The sequence below is a fragment of the Clinocottus analis genome, unplaced genomic scaffold, assembly GCF_023055335.1.
Source record: "Clinocottus analis isolate CAN_PGR_092001 unplaced genomic scaffold, fCliAna1.0.p SCAF_5, whole genome shotgun sequence".
Taxonomy (NCBI): Eukaryota; Metazoa; Chordata; class Actinopteri; order Perciformes; family Cottidae; genus Clinocottus; species Clinocottus analis.
The window spans coordinates 7,018,219-7,044,655 of NW_027176207.1; the positions used below are offsets into that span (position 1 = coordinate 7,018,219).

At 39.9% G+C, this 26,437-nt stretch overlaps 1 protein-coding gene across 3 annotated transcripts in view; it reads right to left on the reverse strand.

Annotated features, from left to right (window-relative positions):
* The window catches only part of LOC137802228 (roundabout homolog 2-like), an 81,962-nt gene that overhangs the window by 25,025 nt on the left and 30,500 nt on the right, over positions 1–26,437 (reverse strand). For 2 of the 3 annotated variants that reach the window (XM_068599935.1, XM_068599934.1), the window contains exons 3-8: positions 8,072–8,229; positions 7,787–7,907; positions 7,489–7,627; positions 4,827–4,963; positions 2,330–2,454; positions 557–728 (exon numbers count right to left, since the gene is read on the reverse strand). In XM_068599935.1, coding sequence (XP_068456036.1) covers positions 557–728; positions 2,330–2,454; positions 4,827–4,963; positions 7,489–7,627; positions 7,787–7,907; positions 8,072–8,229 — 852 coding nt within the window. Of the gene's footprint in view, positions 1–556; positions 729–2,329; positions 2,455–4,826; positions 4,964–7,488; positions 7,628–7,786; positions 7,908–8,071; positions 8,230–13,180; positions 13,299–26,437 lie in introns of those variants that run through there. The other variant, XM_068599936.1, reaches the window with a different exon arrangement.

The window sequence follows — 26,437 nt, forward strand, 5'->3', positions numbered from 1 at the left end:
AGCTAGGTTTCTCCACCAAATACATTTATTCATCTGGTCACCTAATATTGGTCCACAGGCTTAGTATTGGATCCCCTCTTATAGCACTCGGATCGAGAACATCAACTTTGGTGATTAATGCCCTTGCATAGCTTGACAAGCACTCCGCTGTACTTCCATTGCCAAACCGTATGTGAAAACACGTCATTATTGTTTTCAAACTGTAAAAAGGTATATATATATATATATATATATATATATATATATATATATATATATATATATATATATATATATATATAAAGAGTAATCCTTCCAGATTATACCCTATAGGGACAAATAATGCTCCATTCCGGTGAAATTACCTGGATATTGAGCATTGCCCTCATGCATGTTTTGTATTCACAATACCATGCATGTGGTTTTCTGATGCATAAGATAAACAACTCAACAAGGCTTAACAATAAAATGTTGGTTGCATTTTTTTTGTAATAGTTGCTATTAATGCATGTTGGTGCTGTTATATCAAATACTTTAACGGAATTAGCTCTAATAGTCACTCTGTGTCCAGCCTTACCGTCTGCTACTTCAAGCTGGGCCTTAGCCAGGATGCTGCCTGCTACAGTGAGAGCCTGGCAGATATAATATCCAGCATCAGAGCGTTGCACAGATGAAATGGTCAACTCTCCATTCACTGACACAGAAACACGGCTATCTCCCTGTTTTGGCTGGTTGGGGAACAGAAGATCCTACAGGGAGTGAAAGTGGGAAGCAATGTAAGAAAACGGCATGGCATACTTACTTGTTAGCCCAAACGTATACAATTCCTTTAAAAAGGACATTTATTTCAATTATTTCTTATTGACAAGCATAATATCGATGTGAAGGTAAAACATTCTGTACTGCAGTACAATACTGTAAAAATGCAGTATTGAGTTGCTCATAAAGTATATATTGTTTGCCACACAAAATGATGCACTGCTTTCAATAGATTGTTAGGTACAACTCAATTGTACAATTGCTTCCTTCCTCTTGAGTAGTTTAAATCAATCTCTCTAACAAGGTAATGTGCATCTGTGTTGTACCCAAAGAGTCAATTTCATAGAATATGTTTTTCTCAAATGTTTTACTTCATGCAGATGTGGATTTTCCTGTGTGATAGACACTTATATCTCTAACTATTACTATATCACTTTCTCAAATTGAGAGTTGGTTGTCTTAACATTTTCCCAATGCGGAAAGACTGACTTGATCAAGCAAAATTAATAACATTTTACTTCTCTGTCGGGACATTTCCATAGTGTCCTCAGACACAATCTGAGCCTGACGACTTTTAGTGAATGTAAATTGACAGTGAGAATGTGCCCAAAATGATTACATTACAATCTATTTAGCGGTTTCTGGCAGCAACGCTCTCACTCAATACTGGACAAATTAAAAAAATTGTGGTCACTAATAGTCACTTTACACAGATAAACATAGGAACACGGGGCCTACATTGAAAATACCAAAGTTGCCCTTCTGCATTTTATGCATGTCAAATTAACATATTTGGTCAACACAACAGACTTCAAAGCAATCACTACTGTATTTAGGACAGAATTAAGAAATTCTTCAATTTGCTTACATATTCCAACAATTATGTTCAAAAAGTGGGTCAATGTCTCTTTCTTACTACGTCTGAATGGTTTACCCGCAAGAGTGATAATCCTGCTGCTGCAGTCATGGTCATGAAATTGAGGCATCAGCTTTGTCTGTTTCTGCACCCTCAAGCTGATGGGCAGGAAAGGACATTAGCCTGCTTTCATTATGTCTAATGACTCTAATGCTGCACATGACATTGTTTCTTGCAAAGTGAATTTGCCAGTAGGACTTGGGTAGAGGCCCCAGGGAAGACCCAGGACACGATGGAGGGATTATATCTCCCGGCTGGCCTGGAAACACCTCGGGGTCCCCCAGAATGAGCTGGCAAGTGTTGTGGGTGGGAGGGAAGCCTGGGTCAGCCTGCTGGGCCTGCTGCCACTGTGACCCGACCCCCGGATAAGCGGCTGATAATGGATGGTTGGATTGATGAACTTGGGTAGATTGCTGATGAATGACCACTTTGTTATCTGTATACAGGGAACTACACTGTGCTGTCACCTGGTTTGACTGTTTTAGATGGACCCTTGAGCCTTTTTTTTACGTTTTAGATACTTAAATTTGGAAACTGCTGCAGAATTTACAATTATTTAAATTTAAGTCTGTATAGCAAGGTGGGCCTTTAAGATATATAAATAATTTCCTGTCATGCATACATATATACAGTTAAATTTAAAAACACACATTTTGTCAAAATCAGTATCCTCACCTGGCTACCCTCTCGCTGCCAGAAGACAGTGGGCTGTGGTTTGCCTCTGGTCTCACACGGAAAGGTAGCTGTTCGTCCTTGTGCCACAATCTGGTCACGGGGTCGCACCACAAACTGGGGAGCCTCTGAGGTTAAAAGTGAAATAAACCATAACTCAATAGAAAAACATTGGCACATACTTTCAGCGTGTGATAAAATGACTAGTTTTAAAGGAAAATGCTTGTACTAAAGGTTCAGCTACAATCTAAAAGGTTCATGCAGTAGGTCCTTGTTATTTCTTTAACTATTTCTTGACTATTCCAATCACACAAGTCATTCATCCAGCTGCTAGGACATCCAAATGAATGATATCAACTAAATAGCAGGGTGCCATGACGTCCTTTTCAATTCAAGTATCTGAATTAGGGAATATGAATCATACTCTAACTGGATCCCTTGAAAAAAGTGAGGTGATAAATCCAAACTTCCCGGAAAAGTCAAGGGTTCATAGTAACAATGTGGATATGCATGTCCAATATTAGTTTGATGAATGTTTGTGGAATGCTACATCAATCCATGCATACGTGTGTGATCAAAAACAGAAACAATGAAGAAGAGCAACGCATGCATAATGGGATCAGCTCTTACTTACCAACAGGGCGAGCTGGTGACACAACAATGGTGTGAGTGAGATTAACACACAACACAGAGAGAAGGAAAGCAGAGGAGTAGAACAGAGGGACAGAAAAAAAGAATGAAAATCAGAAATGAATGAGATGGAGTTTGGTTCTGATTTGCACAGGCTCCGCCCTCTTTTGAAGTATATGGGTAATAATCTCATTAAATCCCAAGCATGAATTGGCCATTGGAAATGTGCATAAGCATAGCAGGACAATCTGGACGTGCCTACCTGAACACATACTGACAAGACAACACCAAAGGCAGCACACACCTTGACATCCTTTATCTCTTCAGCGAATGCCAATTTGCCCACTAACAGCTCATCCCCATTGATGGATTCACCGCTTCAAGAACCTCGTCAGAACGCATTTGGGTGGGCACATCTTTATTGGCCTGCTAAGGTTATGCACATTTTCGTTTTCTGAATGCAGGCTTGTGATTAGAGGACTGTATTACCCATAGAGACTAGTAGAGGACTCCGCTTTTGTTTATAGAACTAGGGTTACACTATCGTAACCTTTGTTTCCATCCATGAAGTTTGGTTGGGAAAGAAAATGGAGCTCAGTCATCAAAAGCCGGTCATGACATGGGCCTCATGGAAATGGTACCTTGACAATGATAGAGAGAAGGGTAACCATTGCCAAAAAAAAACACTGGCTAAACATTTTTTCTGAAAACCATGTCACCTGAAGAGCACATTCACACATGAGAAACTTGATATACAAAAAGATCTGTTAACTGTAAGTGAAACAGACCTCTGACAAGGACAGGCTTGGAACACATTGAATTGACTGAATAGCTAAATACAATTATTATACAATTCAAATCAATGACATCTTGCTGACAGTCAGTCGTGTATTACTTTTGCCCAGTATTAACTTTATTAGTACAAGTAGTTAAAAAACGAGTGCAAATATAAGCACATGGGCATACAAGGTGTTTATGATTATTTTATTTTAATCATTACATTGATAATTCCTTCTTTGTTCTTGTCGTTCTGAAAATATTCAGACTAGTGTTCACTGTTTTAGTGCAGCTTTTATATGGTCTGTGTTAACTCACATGTAAAATACCATTACAGCCTAGCACAAATCTACCTTGACATAAGGCATTTATCGGTCAAAATATGCCTTGTTTGTTTCCAGCCACAATCTTAAGATTGGGTTGTGACATCTGTTCTGGTTATACATGAGTCATGCCTGACTTATAGGAACAAACAACAATAATCAATACAAAAAGTATAAAGTAATACAGACGGAATGAAAAGTTATTGGTATGGTGTAATACAGTGTGTATTATGATGCATGTAGTACCATGTGATAGCAATATTTTATGGGTTGGTTGCAATTCAAATGTTACTTCTATCCATCTATCTTTGATCTTAAATTGTACCAACAATGATTTCAGGGTCTAATAGTGCCAATGTAACGAGCAGAAAGCTTGATTTGCCAAATGGAAATATATTATTTTTAATTGTTGCAATATCAACCTTTACTATGAAATATATTCCTTACACTGTTATGGTGTAAGTAAGTATGGAGTAGTTGTGCTGGGTGGAGAATGAGCCCCCCAGGTGAAGTTCTAACAGTTCACTTAAAGCTGGTTAGATTGTTCATATCTGGAGCCTAGCTGGAGATCTGGAGCAATCAACTACATCAGCCTCTTTATATGAAAGAAAAGCTGTGGCCAGGCCCAGCCTTTCAGCAGGGGGGCAATAATGCTCGTAAAGTGGGCAATAAAGGACTGATTGTCCTGTGGCCTGCTTTGGGAGACACAAAAAAATATCACGGATGGGTTATGAGCTTTGCTTCAAGTGAGTCCACAAGCAGTTACCCACCTCTGATAGTCAGGTAGGCAGAGGCCTCCAGTTTGCCCACACGGTTCTCTGCAACACAGGTGAAGGTTCCCTGATCACTGACTGTTGCTTTCTTTATCCTCAGCAGGAAGTCCTCTTTTTCATATCTGATATCATACCTGGAGACAGTGACATCAAGATCACAGGTCAATTTCATCGAAGACCAATGACAATTTACGCATATAAACATGAACATTTAAATAGAATAAATACAATCAAGGAACACTAAAATTTAATCAAGCTTGCGTAAACTTGTGTGGTGTTTTAGATGGAAGCTTTTATTTAGGTTGTGTCATTTTGATAGAATACAGAAAGACTTTTTTAGACAATTAAAGACTCCCTGCTGCACACACTCTGCCACAGAAGCAGAAAAAAGGGGAGCAATTATGCTGAGATGAAGGCATGGCAAAATGAAAGGTGCTTTCAGCTGGAACCCTGACTGTTCCGCTATTTCAATATTTATAAGACGAGCCACCCACTGCGGTGTGGGCTGTGCAGTATGCTATACTATGTGTGTGTGTGTGTGTGTGTGTGTGTGTGTGTGTGGGTGTGTGTGAGAGAGAGAGAGTGCATCTGTGTGGGAGAGAGCAAGCAAAAGAGAGGGAGAAGGAGACAGAAAGAGAGATAGACAAACAGTCTGGGAGTAAGGGAGTGGCAAAGTCTGACAAACTGAATTTGATGAATGAGCCGAGCAGTAAGAAATTACTAATTTATAGATGTGTTCCTTACATCAGTGTGCATCCAACAGTGCAGCATACTGCAAGGCAGCAGTAGTGCAGTTAGAGTGGAGGAAGCATCTCAGCTAACAGAGTTTAAGTAAGCTCCTCAGAGGGGCTACAAAGGGAAAGAGTAGAAGAGCAAGGAGTTTGGCACTCCCTCTCTGGGGGGCCTTTTGGCGTTAGAGATCCTGTGAAATTGTCTAGCCAGCCATACTGATTCCAAGATGGGAGACAAGTCAGGCAGATAAATGGCACAAGGGGTGAGAAAAAGTCACATTTGAAATAGATGTTCCAAAGGGTGTGGGCAGAATATCGATGGAGGTTGCGGGGTCTGTCCAGAGTCTGCTGAGGACTCCATTCACAGCACATCTCTGACCCAGATACAGCCTCCCCAGGAGGCTGAAGGGTTTACAAAGAGAATGAAAGCAGTGGAAGGAGGGAAGTGAGGCGAGGCAGGTCTGTAAGTAGGACATGTTTCTAGAGTCAAGGGGTGCTGAGGTAGAGGGCACGGCACAGGTGGGCAGACAGACTTCCAGACAGAGGGACAGGAAGTGGTTCCACCTCACAAGATATTCTGACACACCAGAGAGAGCCGTACTGTCTTCATACAGCAGTCACGGCTTGTAACAAGTGTTCGTTAAACCTGTTGCACGAGTGACTCTTTCTCTTTTTATGAATCATCAATTTAACATAGTTGGCTCACTAGGTTGAACATTACAGGGTCCATGTTTAGGTTTTATTCTGTTTACGTGATATTTTTGTATTTGATTTATTTGATGCTTGATAGCAATTCTAGTAGTGATTGCCACTAATGTTTAATTAATTAGCAATTGATTACTGTAACATTATTATATAGTTAATTATACATACATAATTGGTTTTAGTTGACACATTTTCCATCGATCAAAAATCAACACGGAAGAAAACGGCTGACGATCAAACCAGCAAGAAAAGATTATATGAAAATGCACTGCAAAAGTATAGCACCAATTATTGTAACTAATATGATTTAATATGACGTTCTGTATGCATCTTAATCAGGTTTCTCAAAATTAGATAATATAAGTGTTTGGTACAGGTAGCAAACTGTACCAAACACTTTTTTTTAATTTTACTTTTTTTATTTGTTACAGAACTTGGATTTATTGCTCAAGTCAATTTAGTTGTAAAAACATTTAAAGTCCAGCTGAATCTCATTTTGTCGTCCTCTTTTGCAGCCTTAAGCATGTTTTGAATGTCATGTTAATCATTTTATAATATTAAAAGAAAAGAAGAAAAGGGGTTTTAAACTTATACTCAGAACTATCAAATGAATGAAAAGGTTTTGATGGATGGCCAGATTGCATAATGAGACATTTTGTAATTAAAACTATAAAGCGCTGAGCAATAACTATTAAGACCCACATGACAGGCTGATAATGACTTAAAAAATAAGCGCTCTAATGGGATTGCAGGGCAATTAATATGTGCTTATGATGTGGGTACACAAGGGTGAACCCAAACCACAGGAACAACTTTGAATATGATGCAATCCATTACAACAGCATCACAAACTATCAAAGAAATGACCACAGAAATGAATCAACACCTTTCCGACTGAGTGGACATCACAGACTTCACAGAGGTACTATTCCTTGTAGGGCTACTGTATTGAAGGATTTTCAATTCTACATAAGCTCTTCAATCTCTGCATGTTTTATTTTGTGTCATATTCACACACATAAAGTGCAGAACTTGAAAGTGAGAATTAGTCAAATGCACATGCTTTCATCTGGTAGTTAACAGCAAATAATGAAATGTTTTCTTTCTTAAGTAGGATTCATTAGCTGTGCATCACATTGATTTATTATGACTATTATTGTCATTTATATACACAAACATGAATGCATTTACAGACGCAACACACATTCACACACATCCCACACCTGCCGCGGGGAATGTCCACGTCCTCCTTCTTCCAGCGCAGTGTCGGAGGTGGGTCACCATGAACCTGACACCTGAACTCTACAGTCTCGTCAACTAGGACCACCTGGTTCACAGGCCGTTCCACAAACACTGGTCTTTCTGGATGTGGGCAGTGCACATGACATGGATGGTAAATATCCTTTTGACATAGTGGTAAATACTGTATATGCAAGTGTTAAAAAAATACTGAATACTTTAAATAAAATCATGCTTTATTGCTTTTTAAAACAGACAAAGAGTGTATGTGAGACCTCTTACCAAACACTGAAAGCTGAGCTTTTTCACTCTCTCTCTCCCCAACCATGTTGGCCGCCACACACACATATATCCCCACATCACTCTTCTTGGTATTTGAGATGGTTAGCTTTCCTCCACGAATCTGACAACAAAAAAAGCATGAAATTACAATGGACCATTTAAATGAGGAGTGCTTTCCATGGTAACGGTTTTAGGTAAATCTGAATCATTGAATCAGGGAATCATTGAGCATGTGATTCAGAGTATAATGGTCTTGTAAAAGATGTTCCCTGATGAGTTACCCACCGTGATCCTGTCATCTTTGAGGTCAAGGCGAGCTTTATCTTTCCTCCAGAAGGTGGTGGGTTCAGGATGACCACGTGGAGCCTGACACTCAAGACTGGCAGTCTCCCCGACCGCCACCACAACATCCTGTGGGTTCTGCCTGAAGTCGTCCCGTAGCACTACAGGACAAGATGGAGCAGAGGTTGTTATTCTAACTGTAACAGTGGCTTATACAGTTGATCAGTTTAAAGTTAATTGAGATTGTATTATGTGAAACAGAAAGTTGCTCTAAGACCAAGCTGTCTCGCGCTTACTGACCTCTACCATCTTTTTTCTAATGTGAGAGTCAAAAGATAATACAATCGAGTAGACTGCCTCACAGTACCCTCTGCCATCTCTGTACTTAATAATACAACAGTTATCCCCGAGGATAAGAGCACAGGCCCTTCTTTGATCTTAGTTGCTAAATGCAATAGTGTGTAAAGCCGGGTAGGATTAACAGAACAATATGGGAAAGACACCTAGCAGAAAAGCAAGACACATAAAAGCAAAGTAAAGGTAACCCAAAAAGGGAGGTCTATAAGTCAACACTGCATTTCTGCAGCTCTAGAGCAGCTTCCTAATGCAAATAGCTTTACATCCCACATAGGAAAGGTGTTGGATAGAACAACTGATACTGTTCATAAAAAACAATTATTCACAAGTGCTTTCTGTTTTGTCAACCCAAAAGGTGGTGGCTTCAATGGACATGTTGAACAAGGCAGGTGGACAATTTGACCTGAAGCTTGTGCTAAAAGAAAACTTTAGGGAGTCCGTACCAAAACAGGTTGATCCTCTGGGGAGTGTGAATGAGCTCAGTCCATTAAGTTTATTGTGTACGAGTACAGAATCAGTGGTACATTATATAGCTATTAGCCTGATGATTGTGCAAGAAGGAATGTCAGAGGGTCACCAAATCATTCAAATAAATCCTATAGGAACTCGGAATAGCCTCAGAGAATTTTGCAACATAATCTTATAAATGCCATCAAATAATAAATACAATCTAAGTATCAATGGATGCACTTTGGGCTCTAAAAGATCCACTTTGCTAAGTTATTACTTTGATTTATATAATATACTAGTTTGGCTGAGATTTTTTTTCTTCCTGAAACCTTGGATAAAAACAGCCCTTTGGAGATGGTTCTGTACTTGTAGCAGACACAGGGCCAAACCCTGGTTATTCGAGGAGAGGCTGAACCACCTTCTGTACAAATTGGAAGCATCCATGGCCAGGGATATTGACTGAATCAATTGAAGGTCCAGGGGGAAATGGTTTCAGAATATCTCATCAAGAGCAGCAATTGTTACTGTTTCTTTTAAAGTCTAACATATTTTTGTGTAGAGGAATCAGTAGTTGCTACAAAAGGATCAGCAATTCTATAATACTAAAAAAAGCCTGAATTTATGACAGCTACTTTAAATACAGTTGGCAAAATATGCAAAAATAGCTATTTTTTATGTTGAACGTACACACCTTTAGCTCATTAGAATTCCATTTATGAGCACTTTTTTCCGCATCCTTCCACTGTTGGACAACCGTTTCAATTTATCAATAGCAGGGCTGTCTGTACTTGAGTTTGTGTGTTCAAAGGAGCGAGAACATCAAGAATTGTCAAGCAATGCCATACTAGCTATGAGCTATCTGCTGCTAAGTTAAAAGGTTACAGCTTTAATATTCTCTATTTTGTCACAACTGTTTTCCCAAATATCAATTCAAAAGTGTCTGCTTTAAGTAGCTGCAGGAGTGAGTGTACTGTAAGCCATCACTGGAATTTGGTTTAAAAATAGAGATTGCGATTTGGATCCTGAAATGAGTTGCGTTGCTTTGCATTAATGCCTTATGACATGTTATTTTTGTGAAACGCCTTACTGAAGGCCAATTTGAAATAAAAAGTGCCCTGTGTGACAACATTTAAAACACACTGAACAATAAAAGAAAATACTAGTAAAGGAGAAAAAGATGTGTCAAAGAAAACATCTCTTGATTAAACATTAGCCTTTCAGTGTAATTCTGAATTTTAGATATGAGTGACTAAAAAAAAGAAGTAAACCTAATTATAGTATTAATTTTAAAGTTTTGAGTATCTAATTTATGGACACCAACTATTTAAATGGGAGTACAAGACAGTGTTGTGACTGGTTTTCCCAAAAAAAGGTCTAATACAAATTATAAAAACATGCTACATGACAAAAACAAAAGGATATTTTGTTTAACTCAAGAGCAGCACAGAATGGAGACACTGGCTCGATGTTCAGTTTGCTTTTCATCCTCATTACAGCCATAAGCTGTTCGGCTGATATACTGTAGCATGAATTCCAAGTCCCAGAGGACACCTCTAGTGGAAAAGAAAATCAGGAAGGAGCCAAAGGCCCTTCGGCCCATCTGTCAATCACATCCAGCCGGGGAGTAAATGAGGCTCAGTTGCAGACAGTACCTTGGCACAGACATATGGACGATACGCTTAGTGACTAACTCCATGCAGAAAACATTCATCCAGTCACACAACTACCTTACTCTTCCTGTGTTGTCACATTGAAGCTGTTTCTGTAGCAAAGCTTGTCTCAAGAGACTGTGAAACCCAGACACGCAGAGGAAAAACTGGATAACTTAAGACAAGTGCAAACCCAATTATACAAAAGTAAGACAGATAACGGACATTTTGTCATACTACATTTCGCAGATGATTTAACCGGAACAATAGAGTGTGTGTACAGTAACCAGAATCAGGAACAGAAACAGTTTATTTACCAGGAATGTTTTCACAAACGAGGAATTTTCCTTGGCGGGAGGTGGAACATTAGGCATAAGACGTAAGATGAGACAAACAACAATCAACAGTCAACGACAACAACAGTGCAATGTGGATTAGATTAAGTTTAAGGTAAAGATAAAGATGGAATGCTAAAGTGTATGTTAAAATGACTTGTATGTCAAAGTGACGTGTGTTTAAGTTAAAGTGTATGTTAATGTGTGTTTAAAAAAATGTGAGGTGTGAAGGAGAGGAAGAAATAGTCCTAAGGTGACGATGACTGTGACTTAAATCTAAAAACACTATCCTAACAAAAGAGGCAAATACATGCTAGTATGTTATCTGCAGTGTTCAAGGTCTTAGTCATTTCAATTATATATTTCTCATTTAAAAGTCCCAAACATCTTCATTTCTCCTTTACGTTTTACAATTTCAGGGATATTTCCAATTTCATCCCAAGATTACTAAAATAGGGTTTTCATTTGTTTCATGATTGATGGTGTACATAATAAATCATGTCGAAATAAATTGAAAGTGACTAACTGTATACAATCTCTTGGTAATGGCTACTGCGAATTTGACAAGCAAGGGGGTGGGGCTTGGTCCAAATACATAAATACTGTTGGTTCTGTGGCTTTGATATATTCCATCCTGAACGTCAGCATTACCTCACTTCCGTGGCAGCTATCCCACACCCAGAACACTGTTTTGTGTGTCCCCTTTCCTCTCCTGTTCTCACCGAGAGGCCTCTGCAGGTTTATGCAGGTGGTGTTCGTCAAGGCATGTGAGATGTGTGGTAGACGTGGGGGGTGGTGTGATTCTAATCTACTGGTCTCAAATGTGGAGTCCCTGTGGAGGCAGCGCCCGTGTGTAGTCTGTTGTCGGGTGGTAATTATTTCAGATGGAGGGGCCACCACCGCTGCCTAATGTTGTCTGATTGAGTACTACTCAATTATTCAAACAAGCCATTCAGCGGGCTCACTCACTCACCAGTTTCATTTATCAAATCAGAAGGAGAATGATTTGTAAATGGGCTTCATTTAATGACACAATGGGTGATATAATAATGGGACAAGGTGGAAGTATCTGAATACAAATAACTGTACAGAGACTCATATGATTTATAAGAAAGGGGGGTTGCGTGTTTGTCATAAATGTTTAGATATTTCATCTCAGCATCCTGATTTCCTAAGACCCTCTTCAGCTCGCACTCTTTTTCATTACAGCCTTTTCACCGTCAGGTCCATAAAAACCCCCCTTGAGATCTGGATGAATGTTTCTCAGAGCAAACGCTACTCACGTCATTCAAATGTACAATATCAACATTGAAGTACATTTATCAGACAACGGATGTATTGTGTAGTCTACCCTTAATGTCTTGTCTATCCATTAAGCTTGCATGCATTCACTGCAGTGTCTCTTTTCAAGGATACAGAGTTGCTGAGTGTTATGACATCACAGAGCCATAACAGGAAGAGTTAGTAACATTGCTTTGTTACATTTATGTTTTTTTTGCCATGGTTGAGAGGTCTCAATGTTGGTCAGTGGTTCCACCACTTCGGCCCAGCGTGGAATGAAATGCCATGAGATCTAGTTCATCTTCATATTGTCGCTGCTAACCAACAACGTCGCCGTGCGCGAAGCCAGATGGTTTACATGAATGCCTATGTGCGTCAGCACTTCTCCTCATTTAATGTGCTGTCGGACCAGACTGTCCAGTCCATGTACCGGCTTCCCCGTGTGGAGATCCAACGCCTCGTCACGCTAGTGTCACCACACATCCAGAGGCCAACCCGCTGCAATTTTGCCCTCACCCACGGTGCCAGCACACAGCATCTCTCTCTCCGTAGCTGACTCCAAAGCCTCGTGGAGCGACCTGAGGTGAGCCAGTAGTGTCTGGATGCGCAGGTCAGCTGGCAGCAGGGCCTGGAGGAAATGGTCCCTCGCTAGCTCGCTCTGGATGGACGGGGGCATGTGGGCGTAGGTGCGGTGAACAAGCCCCTCAATGTCATAAGCGAGCTCCCTCGGCGGCTCCTTTGGCCGTCGCTGTCTACTGCATAGTTCAGAGCGTTGTCCAAATCGTCGCTTTAGAGCCCTAATCAGTGCATCATAATCACTCATATCATTGGGACTCAGCAGCAGCAGGCTTCACAAAGCGTCACCCGTGAGGCGCATTGCTAACAGGAGAGCTGTTATTTCAGTCGACCATCTACTGGCATGGGTTAACAGTTTAAATTGTGCATGAAAAGCCTCCTAGATGGATTCACCGTCCTATCTGGGAGTCTTTATGGTGGACGGAACAGCTTCTCTAAGTGTTTCGGTGTGCTCAGTCACTCACGGTGCTCGGTCGTCCGTCAGGACTCGGCTGCGCCGTCCCATTCTCGTCCATCACTTTCTTCTTCATGTTTAACCTCGAGACGGCTCCCGGACCACATGTTCTTCACCGCTGACGAGCGTTAGCCACTTAGCTTCTCCACTGCTAACCCGCGTTGCCATGAAATGATAGGAAAAGTTTTACTTTTGACACCAAATGTAGCGACCCTGCGTCAGAAAGTTGCGGGACGTTGTCTGCTTATTGGGTGCTTTATTGTAGAACAACAGAACAGGCTACTGTTGGCCGTAGCCTATGCCAAAACAACAGAAAACACACTGAAAGCCTCGCAACCTCGCAGCTTCAGGTTTGCTCCCGCTCGTAGACTCTCTCTCCGGCCCGCAACCCTTCACTTGTTCTGCCAATCACAGGCACGCTCATAGGTAACGTTAGCTACATTGAGTGATAGGTTATACAGCAACACAGTTTATGTGACATTCACTGACCTCTCTAACTACTAACTAACAATTAACATGTAAACCATTACATGTCACTGAGTCCGTTACAGTATTTTGCCAATGTATAGATATTGAAAGATACATTATATAATGCAACGTCAATACAATTGAAGGCTTATAAAGTCAATTTCACCTATACAATGTAAATTTGTGACGACGATAAACTTAAACGTAGTGTAACATATTCGTAATTCCCCCCAGTGTTTCAATTAATGTTCATGCCTTTGTGAAAAAAAAGAACAACCGGAGCCAGTGAGATGTGATTAAGGAGCTGAATTTTCTAATATTTTTTACCTATTCATTCCACTAAAAGAGTCAGTTCTGAACATAAATTATTACAATTTCACTTCTACTCTACGACACTTACACTTTCGTAATACAATCTGGTAAATAAACAAGGTGTGACAGATGATTATGGGTGACAAACTTACAGTCCAATTAACTCATGCAGCATTTTGTTTGCTTTGAAGCTATCCTCTTATTTGCTTGGGCGTGTGTGTGTGTGTGTGTGTGTGTGTGTGTGTGTGTGTGTGCGCGCGTGCGTGTGCGTGTGTGCCTGTGCAAGCTGGTGGTGTTCCAGCAAGGGAATATATAACCCCACCGAAAAGTAAACTGTTGTTGGTGTACTACTGTAGGGCAACACTGCAGAGGCAAAAAGAAACAGAATTTAATATGAGGAAAGATGAAGACACTAACACCTTGCGAGTTGTTGCGTGTAACAGATGGCTTTTTTTCCATTTGCAAATCACCGATGCAATAAAGTATTTATGTGCTGAATGTGGACAAAGCTCGCCACATAGCATCTTTAAATAGCAATCAGGTGGTATTCTTTATTTTTATGAACATACAAATATGTATACAGCTTTATACAGTTAGTGATCTAGTGTCCAAAATGCAAAACAACAGCATGATTTCTCATGACAGTGGTCTGCTAAATTGTGTTTTGGAGATTGCTGAAGATTCTTTTTGAACACGATAGCCTGTAGGGGTGTGTCACTTTCTCAACGACAGTCAAGGATGTCCCATATCTGTCACATGCATAACACACACACACACACACACACACACACACACACACACACACACACACACGCGCGCGCATGCATGCATGCATGCATAAACAAACAGACGTAAAAAAAACAGCTGCCCTGTCCTCATACTGCAAACTTTGCTGATGACCACAACATATCATCGCTGCTTATGAGACAGATGCAGAATGCAAGACAGATATGCGGACACACAATCGGGGAGAGGAGGATGGATATAGAGTCAAGAGAGCTATCTACGTCGGGGATTTTAAAAAATAAATAAACAACTTAGTGTGTCTGTGCCCTAAAAAAGTCATCAGCAATCAGTCAGGACTGCGCACAGCAGGGAGATGGGGAGCGTTTACACAATGTCTCCCGAGGCTACGAGTCCGGCACAGATGTACATTACCTCTATTATAATCTAGTATTAGGATCAGCAGGACACAACATGAGTAAAGCAAGACCCATTTCACAGAAAGAATATGGTATGCAGCATATAGACAACATTTATGTTGTTGGCATCTATTTAGGCTATGATGCCGAGACAATGTGCTTATGAAGAAAAGCACAAAGGGCACAAAAGTTAAATGGTAGGAATGCATACATTGGATGTCGTTATAATAGTGTTTTAGATGTAGGACATCATTTGTAACAATATTTGGCATTACTGTTGAAATGTAAATATGGGTACTTTGTTTTATTCAAACGATTGGTACAGCATATGGATCGAATTTGACCAGAGTTCATTTCCATTTTTGAAACCCAATCTCAAGCGTTTTCTCGAAGGCAGCTTCAGTGTTCCATGGTAACCAAAGTCAGCAGTGTCCAAAATTATAAACAGGCAGCAAGAAAATATAGCACCGCTTGACTTTGCTTTTTTGGCATCATTTGTGTCGAGTCCAATTACCATCAATTTAAAGGTTAGAAATAGATGCACAGGCAAAAGTGGGCACACCTCCGGCAAAACACAATTTTGCTGAGTTTTAGATACAATTTAGTTGCCATAAAACCCTGGTGTTACCTTTAGAATTGTTCTCTTTATTTTTGGTCTTAAACCGGAGTATGGCTTCTATTTTGTCCTTCTTATCCCAATCTGTACCACACACCAAATGTGGGGTCATTTTACGCATTTAAAACTCTTTCGGTGAAATAATTTTATGGGAATTTACACCTTGGCGTAGACTGAAACATTTATTATGCATTCTTTGGCCTTTGAGTTAGGAGTCAGTCAACCACCATGAAGGGTTAACAAAAAACGCCCTTCCATTGTCATGTTTAATTAACCTCCATTCTCCTGTCATGTAATGTAAATTGAAGTTGTGGATGGTATAGGAGGAGAGTCCCTCCCCCCAACTTCCACCTCCACCATCTCCATTCCCTCATCTCCCACTTGCCATGCCTCTAGTTACAGAAGCAGCATTCCCGAGACCACATTTCCACATCTATAATTAATTACTCCTGTCTTTGTGCATTTCTTCACTAGAACACATTCCTCTATCTCTTAGACTAACCTTTGTAAATCTGCCCGCTTCCACTACTATCTTGCATCTACTTACAACTATGAATCCTGATGCACATTTCTGTATAATAAAATTATGCAAGTATAGTTCATGATTTTGTATTTAAAGATGCTGAATCTCTCATTAGTTATAATGTCCTATTTTTCTGTCTCCTTGAGTATTTTAAGGAACCTTTCCAAGCTGGATTGGGCTGGGAGGCACATCTGACCCATGTTCATACACCAGAACAATGCTCTGGCTCTCACAGTATGAATATAAGAATAAAGAGTGGGAAAACTGGATGCAAGCTAAATAAAATAAAAGACGATCACATTATTTCTCCTCAAAGACTATGGATATCATAGACCCTTACAGCAATATTGCAAAGTGGTCTGAGCTGGGAAATGAGTCAGGGATCAGAATCTATCCTTTTATCTGCCTTGTTTCACTAAAGCAGCGGTCACCCGGAGAGAAGGAGCTTTCTTACATGCACTCGTCTTCTCTAAATGAAATTATGCACGCTGCTGTGTTTCAGAGTCATCACCGACATCATTACAATGGAATGAACAGGATAAAAAAACAAAAAAAACAAAAGGCATTCTCACTCAGACCTTTAAAGGTTAAACAGGCTCAATCATTTTTTTTCCTACACCTTTCCTATAAATCTCTATAGGCTATATCACATTTCCCCATAGCGTTGGCTTTTGTGGGATCTAATGGAAGAAATTGATGTTGAGAAAGCAAAACAATCTGTGCGTCTGCACCATATTGCATGATCAAACACATATCATGATGGCCACCAGAGATGGTGGTACTAAGCTGTGTTTACCACCGCATCCTGGTTATATCCTTCTTTGCATGGGTACATACACAGATGGGCCACAATATGTGCATGTTTGGATAGGATATAGATATGTGTGGATGCATTGAATAAATGCTTGGAGCTACGAAGCAGGACGCTGCACCCCCACTAGTCGTGACATTCGGCACAAAAGAAAACTAATTAAAATGGTAATGGCATGCTACTACATCAACTGATAATATATGTTATGTTTTGTTTGCACTGATTTGACCTTTGATCTCAAAATGAGAAAATGGACTGAAATGTTCAAATATCAGTGTGGTACCCAAAACCCATGACGTTCTGGAGGTGAGGTATTCATAGACACAAAATACATAATTCCCCACCCCCATGTTACATGGACCAAGAGACTGGTATCAAGAAGAATCAATATGAAATCTGAATTACTAGATTTTTTTAAAGGCACACTGATATATATATATATATATATTTGAAAGTACGAAATATCTGATAATGATATATCGGACAATATTCTTCTTTAGATCCCTAAAATGTTTGCTGAGTTGCACATTTTACAGTTAAAAAATACACTTTTCTTTTGGACAAACTGGACAAACTATGTGAAGGTAGCAAACAAAAAAGTTTGAACTTCCGCTCTGCAATTTCTTGTTACTTATTGGTCGAACTAAATCTGCAAGCCAAGGATCAGTTAACCACGATGCTAATGTATAGGTGGGGTTCTAGTTAAACATTCAAAAGGCACAAGTCACCTTCCACCAGGCAGGAAGGGGTTTAGCTATACGTCTCAGGAGCCCTAAGCTTCTCCCATCTCCACCCCAGCCCCCATCACCAGTGCTCCACTGAGCGGTTTAGAAGATTATTCACCCCAAATCTCTGTTAATCACATCTATGTACACCCCTGGTAAACCCAAGGCCACCCAACACAGATCCTGTACATACAAACGGACCTGCTGCCGCTGACCTGCTGCTCTGCAGCACCGTCGCAGGATCTCTTTCATCACATAAAGTGTCTACGCAGATTAAAATGCACTATCTATCAGAAGGAAGCCTGTGTTGCCACTTTAGAAAATGGCATACATATTTTAGATATGGCATTTCCATAGACAGATAGGTATGGAAAATCAGTCCAATCTTCCAGTGATGGCACATCATGGGGTGATCAGTCTCTACTGAGAGCAAGTCTTTCCCCATGTGAACATATACATGCATATTCATGGACTTGCCGGTGAAGAAAAACACTAGCACACAGAAAGGGAAGTGTGTGCAAACACAATCACACACGACATACCTTGCTCTCTGTCACACACACACACACACACACACACACACACACACACACACACACACACACACACACACACACACACACACACACACACTTCTTGCAACTCTGTTTATCCATGTACCCAAGTATTAGTCTCAACCATCATTCGCCTCAATAGTAGTCCCAATCTCCATCATACTGCATCTTTTCATCCATCTCTACCTAAAGATGGAGATATTTGCAATGCATTTCAGAGTGAATGTAAAGCTGAGGTCCAAGTAAAATAAAATAAGTTAAAATATAGCGTTTCATTATTTTAGTAGAGAGTGCGGCGCAGTGGTTGACAAAATAACTGTAAATACTGACATGGCTAATCTCAGCACAGCTGTTAGTATTAGGTCCTTTAATCCTGGTCCAGATCGGTGATGTGCTCACACTGGCTTGGGGACAGATGAGCAATAGCCACCAGGTTGCCAAGTGGGCTAGAGGCAGCAGACTGGCCTGACGCTCACTTTTAGACATGATAAGCTGTAAAAATGTGGGTCCTGGAGAGCAGCTCTAAACAGCAGTCTTTTTGTTACATTATACTGCTGCAATATCACACCAAACGTTAGGAAGCCCAGAAATAAAGAAAAAATAGTGGTGGCTGACGGTGGTGGTTCATAGTGGACTTTTTATAAACAGAGGAGACAATTGCATAATTGAAATACTGCAAAAATATGTTTAATTCTGTAAGAATAGGCAATAATTTAGCCGAATTACAAATGGGATAAAGGCATTTTAACAATTTGCAAAAATAAAACCTCATGTTACATGCTAAACTATTATTTGTACTACTGGTAGTCACACTGCTCTTATTATAATGGATTCTGCAAATATTGTCATTTTCTTCAATTTGCTTATAACATGTGCAATATTTTGATGAAATTTTTGCTGTATGTCTTGAATTAAGTCATATCGTACAAGTGAACTGATGCTATGATTAATCACCTGCCTTTCTTTGTCTCTTTCTTAGTCTCTTTATGTTTGGATCACAGAAACAGAGCAAAGCATCTTAAGCAAAACACACATTTGGTGTGTGTCAATACAGTTTGCGCAGATGTTCTCTATATAAAAAGGGCTCTGGCTCATTTGATGTTCTAACTCCATGCTTTATCTGATTTTATCAGAATCAACTCATATTTGTCAATTCTTTCATAACCTGTCAATCAGAGTTCTAACTGACATGCTGTCCCTCATCACAAGCAGCTTCCCCAGATGAAATACAGTGCACAACACAGGGATAGTTCTATTTTTTCCTGGAGGCAATGTAATAACCCTTTAAATCATTGTGTAAATGACTGCTGTTAGAGGCTGACTCGGCAGTATGAAGTGCTGCACTTCTCTTGTGCTGACACACTGGAGCCAGTCTGCACTGACTTTACTGTCTGATCTGCATATGACGCCATGTGCCAAACTCGTTCCCTGTCTGTGGTCAGGTGAACAAGAGAGAAAACATCTGTGCATCTTATCAGAGGAAAGAAAGGTCAGAAGTGTAACACATGTCAAAAAAGAGTGACAGATGCAACCACATACATGGATGCCAACACATATTCTCTCGGTGCAAGGCATTAGGAAACTGACGATCCAGTTTTAATCTTCTGGATCAGGAAAATCAACACTCCCTCAGCATACAAACAGAAAGTGCAAACAAAGTATACCCATTTGGCTTCCACAGCCTATCCGATATTCCACTCACTATAGAAATTCAAAGATTATTAACTACTTAATAAAATGTCAAAACTGGAAAATAAATTCCTCCCAACTAAGATTGCCCTTTATTTACCTTGAGTTAGTTTAATTAAGCAGCGATTACACAAGAAATTCCGCAATTTTGAAATGGGATGACATTGACTAACACATTGCTGCCATTCAATACAGACAAGAAAATGCTTAAATAATTCAGACAAAATGGATTTTTTTTTTTAAACATAGAATGTTCTGAAGCTGCCAAAACAAATTAACAGATTGTTTTCTTTTACCTGCTAATTATTATATTTATAATTGTCTATTTAAGCACCCAGACATTTTTAAATACATCCAAATACAGATTCAAATATTCAAATATGAGGAGGTTTTCTGCTCATTACAATGTCATTCTAAGATGGTCAGTGGTGTTTTTCAGTGTGAAGTACAAAAACCAAGAAGCACTAAGATGTGAAAAGAGGAAAATGTGGAGGAATGAATAAGGGGTCAATCAATAAAAGTTGGCTTTTCATAGTCAATAAAGCTGTATTCCGCCAGTGCTCCCGACACTACAAAGACTGCACTTATAATTGTTAAGTTGCTCCAATTACTGACTGGCAGAGGCGTTTGAGAACAGCACCATTAACCTCGGCATCCGTAGAAACAGAAAACAGCCGGGTGTTTTCTCTCAGGGAATGTAATTGATGAGACACTGTAGAACAACACACCCACTGGAGCATCCAGTCCCACGGCAAATTATTGCTTGGCTTACAGTATGTGTGGAGTCTACAGTAGTGTTTTTATAATATTAGGTGCCTGATGAATCAGGCACACTGAGAATCAGCGATGTCAAATAAACACAGTACAGTCAATTAAAAAAATATACTTTGATGAAAAAAAACAAAAAATAATCTCAAATTGTGCTTAACTTCACTGTAAGAGTATTAATTAACATTTACAAAATGAAGGTTAGCGTGTAAAAGGAATGTATGTGCATTTGAGCATTTCATTTGTCCGGCAGCAATCATATGCGTAGCACAAATGCATAAAAGTGGTTTCAGTAGACAGCCTAATCCACATGGCAGCAGAGGAATCATCCTGCAGACTGACACGCTGAGTCTTATGCCCCCTAGTGTCATTAATGTTTTTATCCACAGGGTGAGTGATGTGAAAAGTGTACTTTAAATAAAGACTTATTGGGGCGGCACAAACACTAAATGATAAACACTGTCATCAAACAGCAAGAAGGTCCTTACACTCCACCCTCCTTTATCTAGCAAGTGAAACATCTACTGGGATTATTGGCACAAAATGTTGGACAAAGGACAAATCCTATTCCTTCAGATGATATTTGGCAAAGTAGTAAAATGGCATGACAATCTGTCCCTTAACTTTTCATCTCGCACGATCATCAGGTCAAAGTATTCATTTGTAGAACACTTTAGTTTATGACCAACTATTTTGAAAACGCAGCATAAATGTGTCATACTTCTTGGTCATAATGCAACTCGGACAGGAATGAAGGAAGAGACAGACAAAAGGAAAACAGCAGGTTAATGTGGATAATAAGCCAAAACGAAGTTCCCAAACTGTGACACACTGTATGGCCCCACACCAACATGTGTTGTCACCATGAAAACAAACAACAATTGGCTTTTTTTTAATCCAATCAAATGAACACAGAGTTAAATATCTGTTTGACTCCTATTATATTTATTTCAGTGACAGTGTATGAATCATCTTTTTTGGAAATGAAAGACTTTTCATCAGTGAAATTCAAGTGCAAACTATTCATGGGTATGCTGCGGTGCTGCAAGATAGATTACTGGAGAGCTTAAAAGTCTCCAATATCTGGAATCACTGCTTTCCCTCATTGGCTTAATGGACTGAATCCTATAGGGAGCCTTCACTCCTGTATCTGCTGCACCACTTCTGGCTCAACAAATGCTAAAAATATTACAGTATAAAGGTGAGTGGACTCCACATTCCCTTCAAAAGTTTCAAAGGGCTATGATTTATCCTGTAAGAGCGAGAATTTTCTTTCAGAGCATGCTTAAGAGCTTGCGGAATCTCATCCACCTCGTCAGCCATTTGGTGTAGGTATTAACCCTCCCCCTCCCTATCATAATCTCTATGCTGGGAGATATGGAAAAAACATAATCAGCTCAGATAACTAAGCTATCACAGAGGTGTAGGTTGCAATATCCATCATTTTATATATATATATATATATATATATATATATATATATATATATATATATATATATATATATATATATATATATATATATGTGTGTGTGTGTGTGTTTCACTGTAACATTGTCAATTGGCTTATTTGTCGTCATCCTATGGAGGCAGTCAGACTCATGCCAAGCAAACAGGATTTATTTGTTTCCTTATCATTTAATTGATCAGGAGAACCATCTCTAATAATGAATTGTTTCGGAGCAAATTCCTAAATTAAAAAACGCAGCATGTAGTAACAACTTCATTAGCTGCGGCTTGAGTTTTTTTTTTTTATCGGAATGAAACATGCATTATAGTGTTAGTTTCAAGTTTCAATCTGAGATAGGAATATTTAAATTAGAGCAATATTTCTTAAAAACCAACACATTCCCTTTAAAGCAAATACAGCTGACTAAATTCTACCCCAGACTGTTTTTACTCTTACGCCTTTGTTTGAGGAGTATGTATAAATTAGTAATAAGACCAGTGATCCCGTTGCTACTAAATAGGTTAGAGGAAAGAAAACATAATTATGTACTGTATGAGGGACGATGGGGGATGTGAGGGACAGCTCTACAGATGGAAAAAGCAGTATGCCAGAGAGCAAGATGTTGAGTGGGATATAATGTAGATAGAGAGAGAGAGTGTGTTTATTCTGGATGGGTAGCTGTATAGTTTCATCCTTGGTGGGTGTGCTGTTGAGCTGCATGGCTGAGTTGAGCTGCAGTGTGGCTCACTCTCCAAACCCTCACCCACAGAGAGTTCCCCAACTGTCACATGCCACTGAACCAGAGTAAACAACCCCCCCCCCCCCACACACACACACACACACAGCAGAGCCATTTTCATTAACAGAACCACTGGCACACTCAGCCCAGCTGGTCCCTGAGTCGACACTGGAACTGCACATCTGGTGTCATTGCTCTGTTAGAGGGAGGCCATCTGGTTGGATGGAGGAAGGGGCAGACAGGAACAGAGACGGGAAGTCAAAAGAGATTGGGGAGACAGCGAAAACAGGAGTCTCATCGATACTGTGACATCCAACGCTTTCACAGGAAAAAAATGGATGTTTGTCGGATGTACTGTATACTCTGTGTGCATTAGTCCTCTTCCGAGTAAGAGGATTATATGTCAAAGGCAGGTTTGCACTCTGAGCATTTGGAGCTAATGGCAATGAGCAGATAGCATGTTTAATGGCTCTCAGCAAAACGCATGTCTTCTCAACATGAATAATGCTCCCTCTGTATTGTGTCCTTTGACTTCCCCCGGGAACCTAATATTACATAATACATAGAAACATTAATAATTGTTAGGTGTTTCAATGTGATGTTGCTGTACATTTTAACTTCCCTGTTCTTCATGCTGTAATGTATTATGTTATTCAGTGTCGCAATGCCCACCAGTCTGTTTGTATTAGAAGACTGTCAGTTGAAGGAATGCGCTTATAGAATTCGCGCAACGCTCCAATTAACTCTGTTGCGCTGCATTTATCCTTCACTGGAAACTATACATGCAGAGCTGTGCAGTGGCTGATCGTGCATGGTGTTCGACAGTGTAGCTGAAATGCTCCATGACATTTACTCTGCCATCATCCAGTCTGTGCTCTGCTCTTCTATCACCGTGTGGTTTGGATCGGCCACCAAACAGGATATAGCCAGACTGCAACGGATCATCAGGTCTGCAGAGAGAACTATTGGTTCCAGCCTGTCCTCCATCCTAGACCTATACACCTCCTGAGTCAGGAAGTGGGCTGGAAAGATCACTGTGGACCCCTCACACCTTGGACACAAGCTGTTACAACTTCTCCCCTGTGGTAGGCGCTACAGAGCACTGTACGCCAAAACCACCAGACACAAGAACATCTTCTTACCACTGGCCGTCAGTCTGATGAACAATTGAACAATTAATCAGACACCTCCACCTGCACTATCTGCACTTTCTGGACAACTGTTTACTGTTTATCTGTCTTCTTTAATGTCTTATTTTTTTGGTCTTTTTTATATTTATCTTTTGCATTGTAAACGTACGAAGCGCAGAAACCGGCGTCAAATTTCATGGATGTGAAAATGTACATGGTCATTAAAGCTGTTTTTGATTCTGACAGACCAGAGTTTGACTTTGCCACTGGTAGAGTGGTGGGACTGACATATAAGTCTCACATTTCTGTCATTGTGAGGCAAAAGGTGGGAAACCCTTGAATGCACCAGTGGCAGCAATGCATATGTACACACATGCCAGCTAACACACAACAACACACGCACACACACACACACACACGCACGCTCACACACACACACGCACACACACACACACACACACACGCACACACACAAAGTGCCTCTTGCTGCCAGTGGCCGACTGAATCTTGCTCTTATTAAACCTTGATCGGAATTCGAGCTCGGGCATTATCCACTTACAGTTATTAATGCTGCAGCTCTCTGGGGAGGGCAGAGCATTGCAGGGACGCACGCCTCACATACAGATGCTGGCACAACATCTCTTTGACTTGAGTTAGGATTGTCTACATTACATGCATAAAAGCGGTATGCATTGTTTTGATGACTACAAAAATGCTGCTTCCGTAAGACTGAGAATGCACATGCATTATGAAAAAAAAATTGGAAAAAGCATGTGTAATCCTTTAACAGACACATTATCATCAAACCAATCAGGAAAGTGGCGAGTTGATAGGATAACCCTGCACTAGATGAGCGATGAGACATAACAAAATAGCTCCTAAAATCCTAGCCTCAAGGGAGACAAAGAAATGGAGATTCTCATTTTACTTTTCCAGTATCCTTAAACCTCAGCCCCTGTTAATTAGAAATCCAACGACATTCCTTTTTCTGACAAAGTTAATTAAAAATGTGCACACTTCACCGCTGCTATCAAGAGTAGAAAGAATCATAAGACGAACAGGAGGGAAAAGGAAGGAAAAATGAATGTAGAGTTCATGAATGTACATTAATGGCAGACAGAAAGGCAAGTTGGCATTGTTAAGTGGTTGACTGATTGAAGGTCTTGTTAGTTCTGTAAAGAAAACAGAGTTATGAAAAAAAAGACTTATGCAATATTCATGTATGTTGCCATGGTAAGGGGAGGAATTGTTTTCAGGTATCTGAACGAAGAAGAGTGTGAATAAAGCAGTAGCTTAACTGCCGAAATACATTCAGTCTGTGTGTTTAGACTGGTGAAATCTTAAGTAGTTTGACAGTGACACTATTGACCCTGTTTTATAACCAGTGCAAAGCTGACACAGGTTTCATTTCCACACTAAGTGTCCACGTTATGTAAGTAGACAAAGTACTTGGCCCCATCTGTACATCTATGGTCTTAAAATGAGATGTGTTAAGGCCGATTGTTGGCGCATTACACCATTGACCAAAGAAAAAGCTGGTTTGAAGTCAATGGCAAAATGTCTCTTGTTATTTAAAGGCCCCATTGAGATATTAACATGCACCTACATATGTGGATCACAAACGCACATTCACTCTGCTTGTTACATGCAGCTACATTCTTTCTTTTTAGTATGCAGGTTATTGGTGCATTTGCTCATTTGTAGTAAAATTGAATTGTTGATGGCACAGAAGAGTGGGAGAAGGTGGATGTTTGCTTGCATGCTTTCACTTTGCATGCAAGCATATCGCAATGTCTTAAGTGCAGGCTCACCTGGCTGGGATATGACGCGTTGATTGGTTTGATTCATGTCCTGCCCAAAACAGACCGATGATTTATATCCCCTTATTTGGGGCAAAATTATGTGTGGTTAACCATTAAAAGTGAAATTGAACACGCTCTTAAAGCACTTGCGCTATCAACTGATAGCGCAAGTTTGAATTGTGCTCTTCATTTTGATAATTGATAAATAATTTAAAAAAATATTTACAATTTTCCAAAATGACAGAATTTGAAGATGTCATGCCTCCTTGAAAACATTTTCCACTACATTGTACTAATTTCCACTACATTGTACATTTGATGGACCAAACTGTGAAATAAAAAATAAAAATAATCCCTTAATTATTTAATAATGAAAATAATCAGTTAGTTGGAGCCGATTTGACAACACTCCCCATGCCAAGGTCACCTTGTGTACTATAATTAAAAACTTCCACATTGGTAATCAGAGAAGATTTAAAGAAACATACTTACAATGTCTTTAGAAGTATTTTGGCCAGTTTGTTGAGATGAGTTTCTTC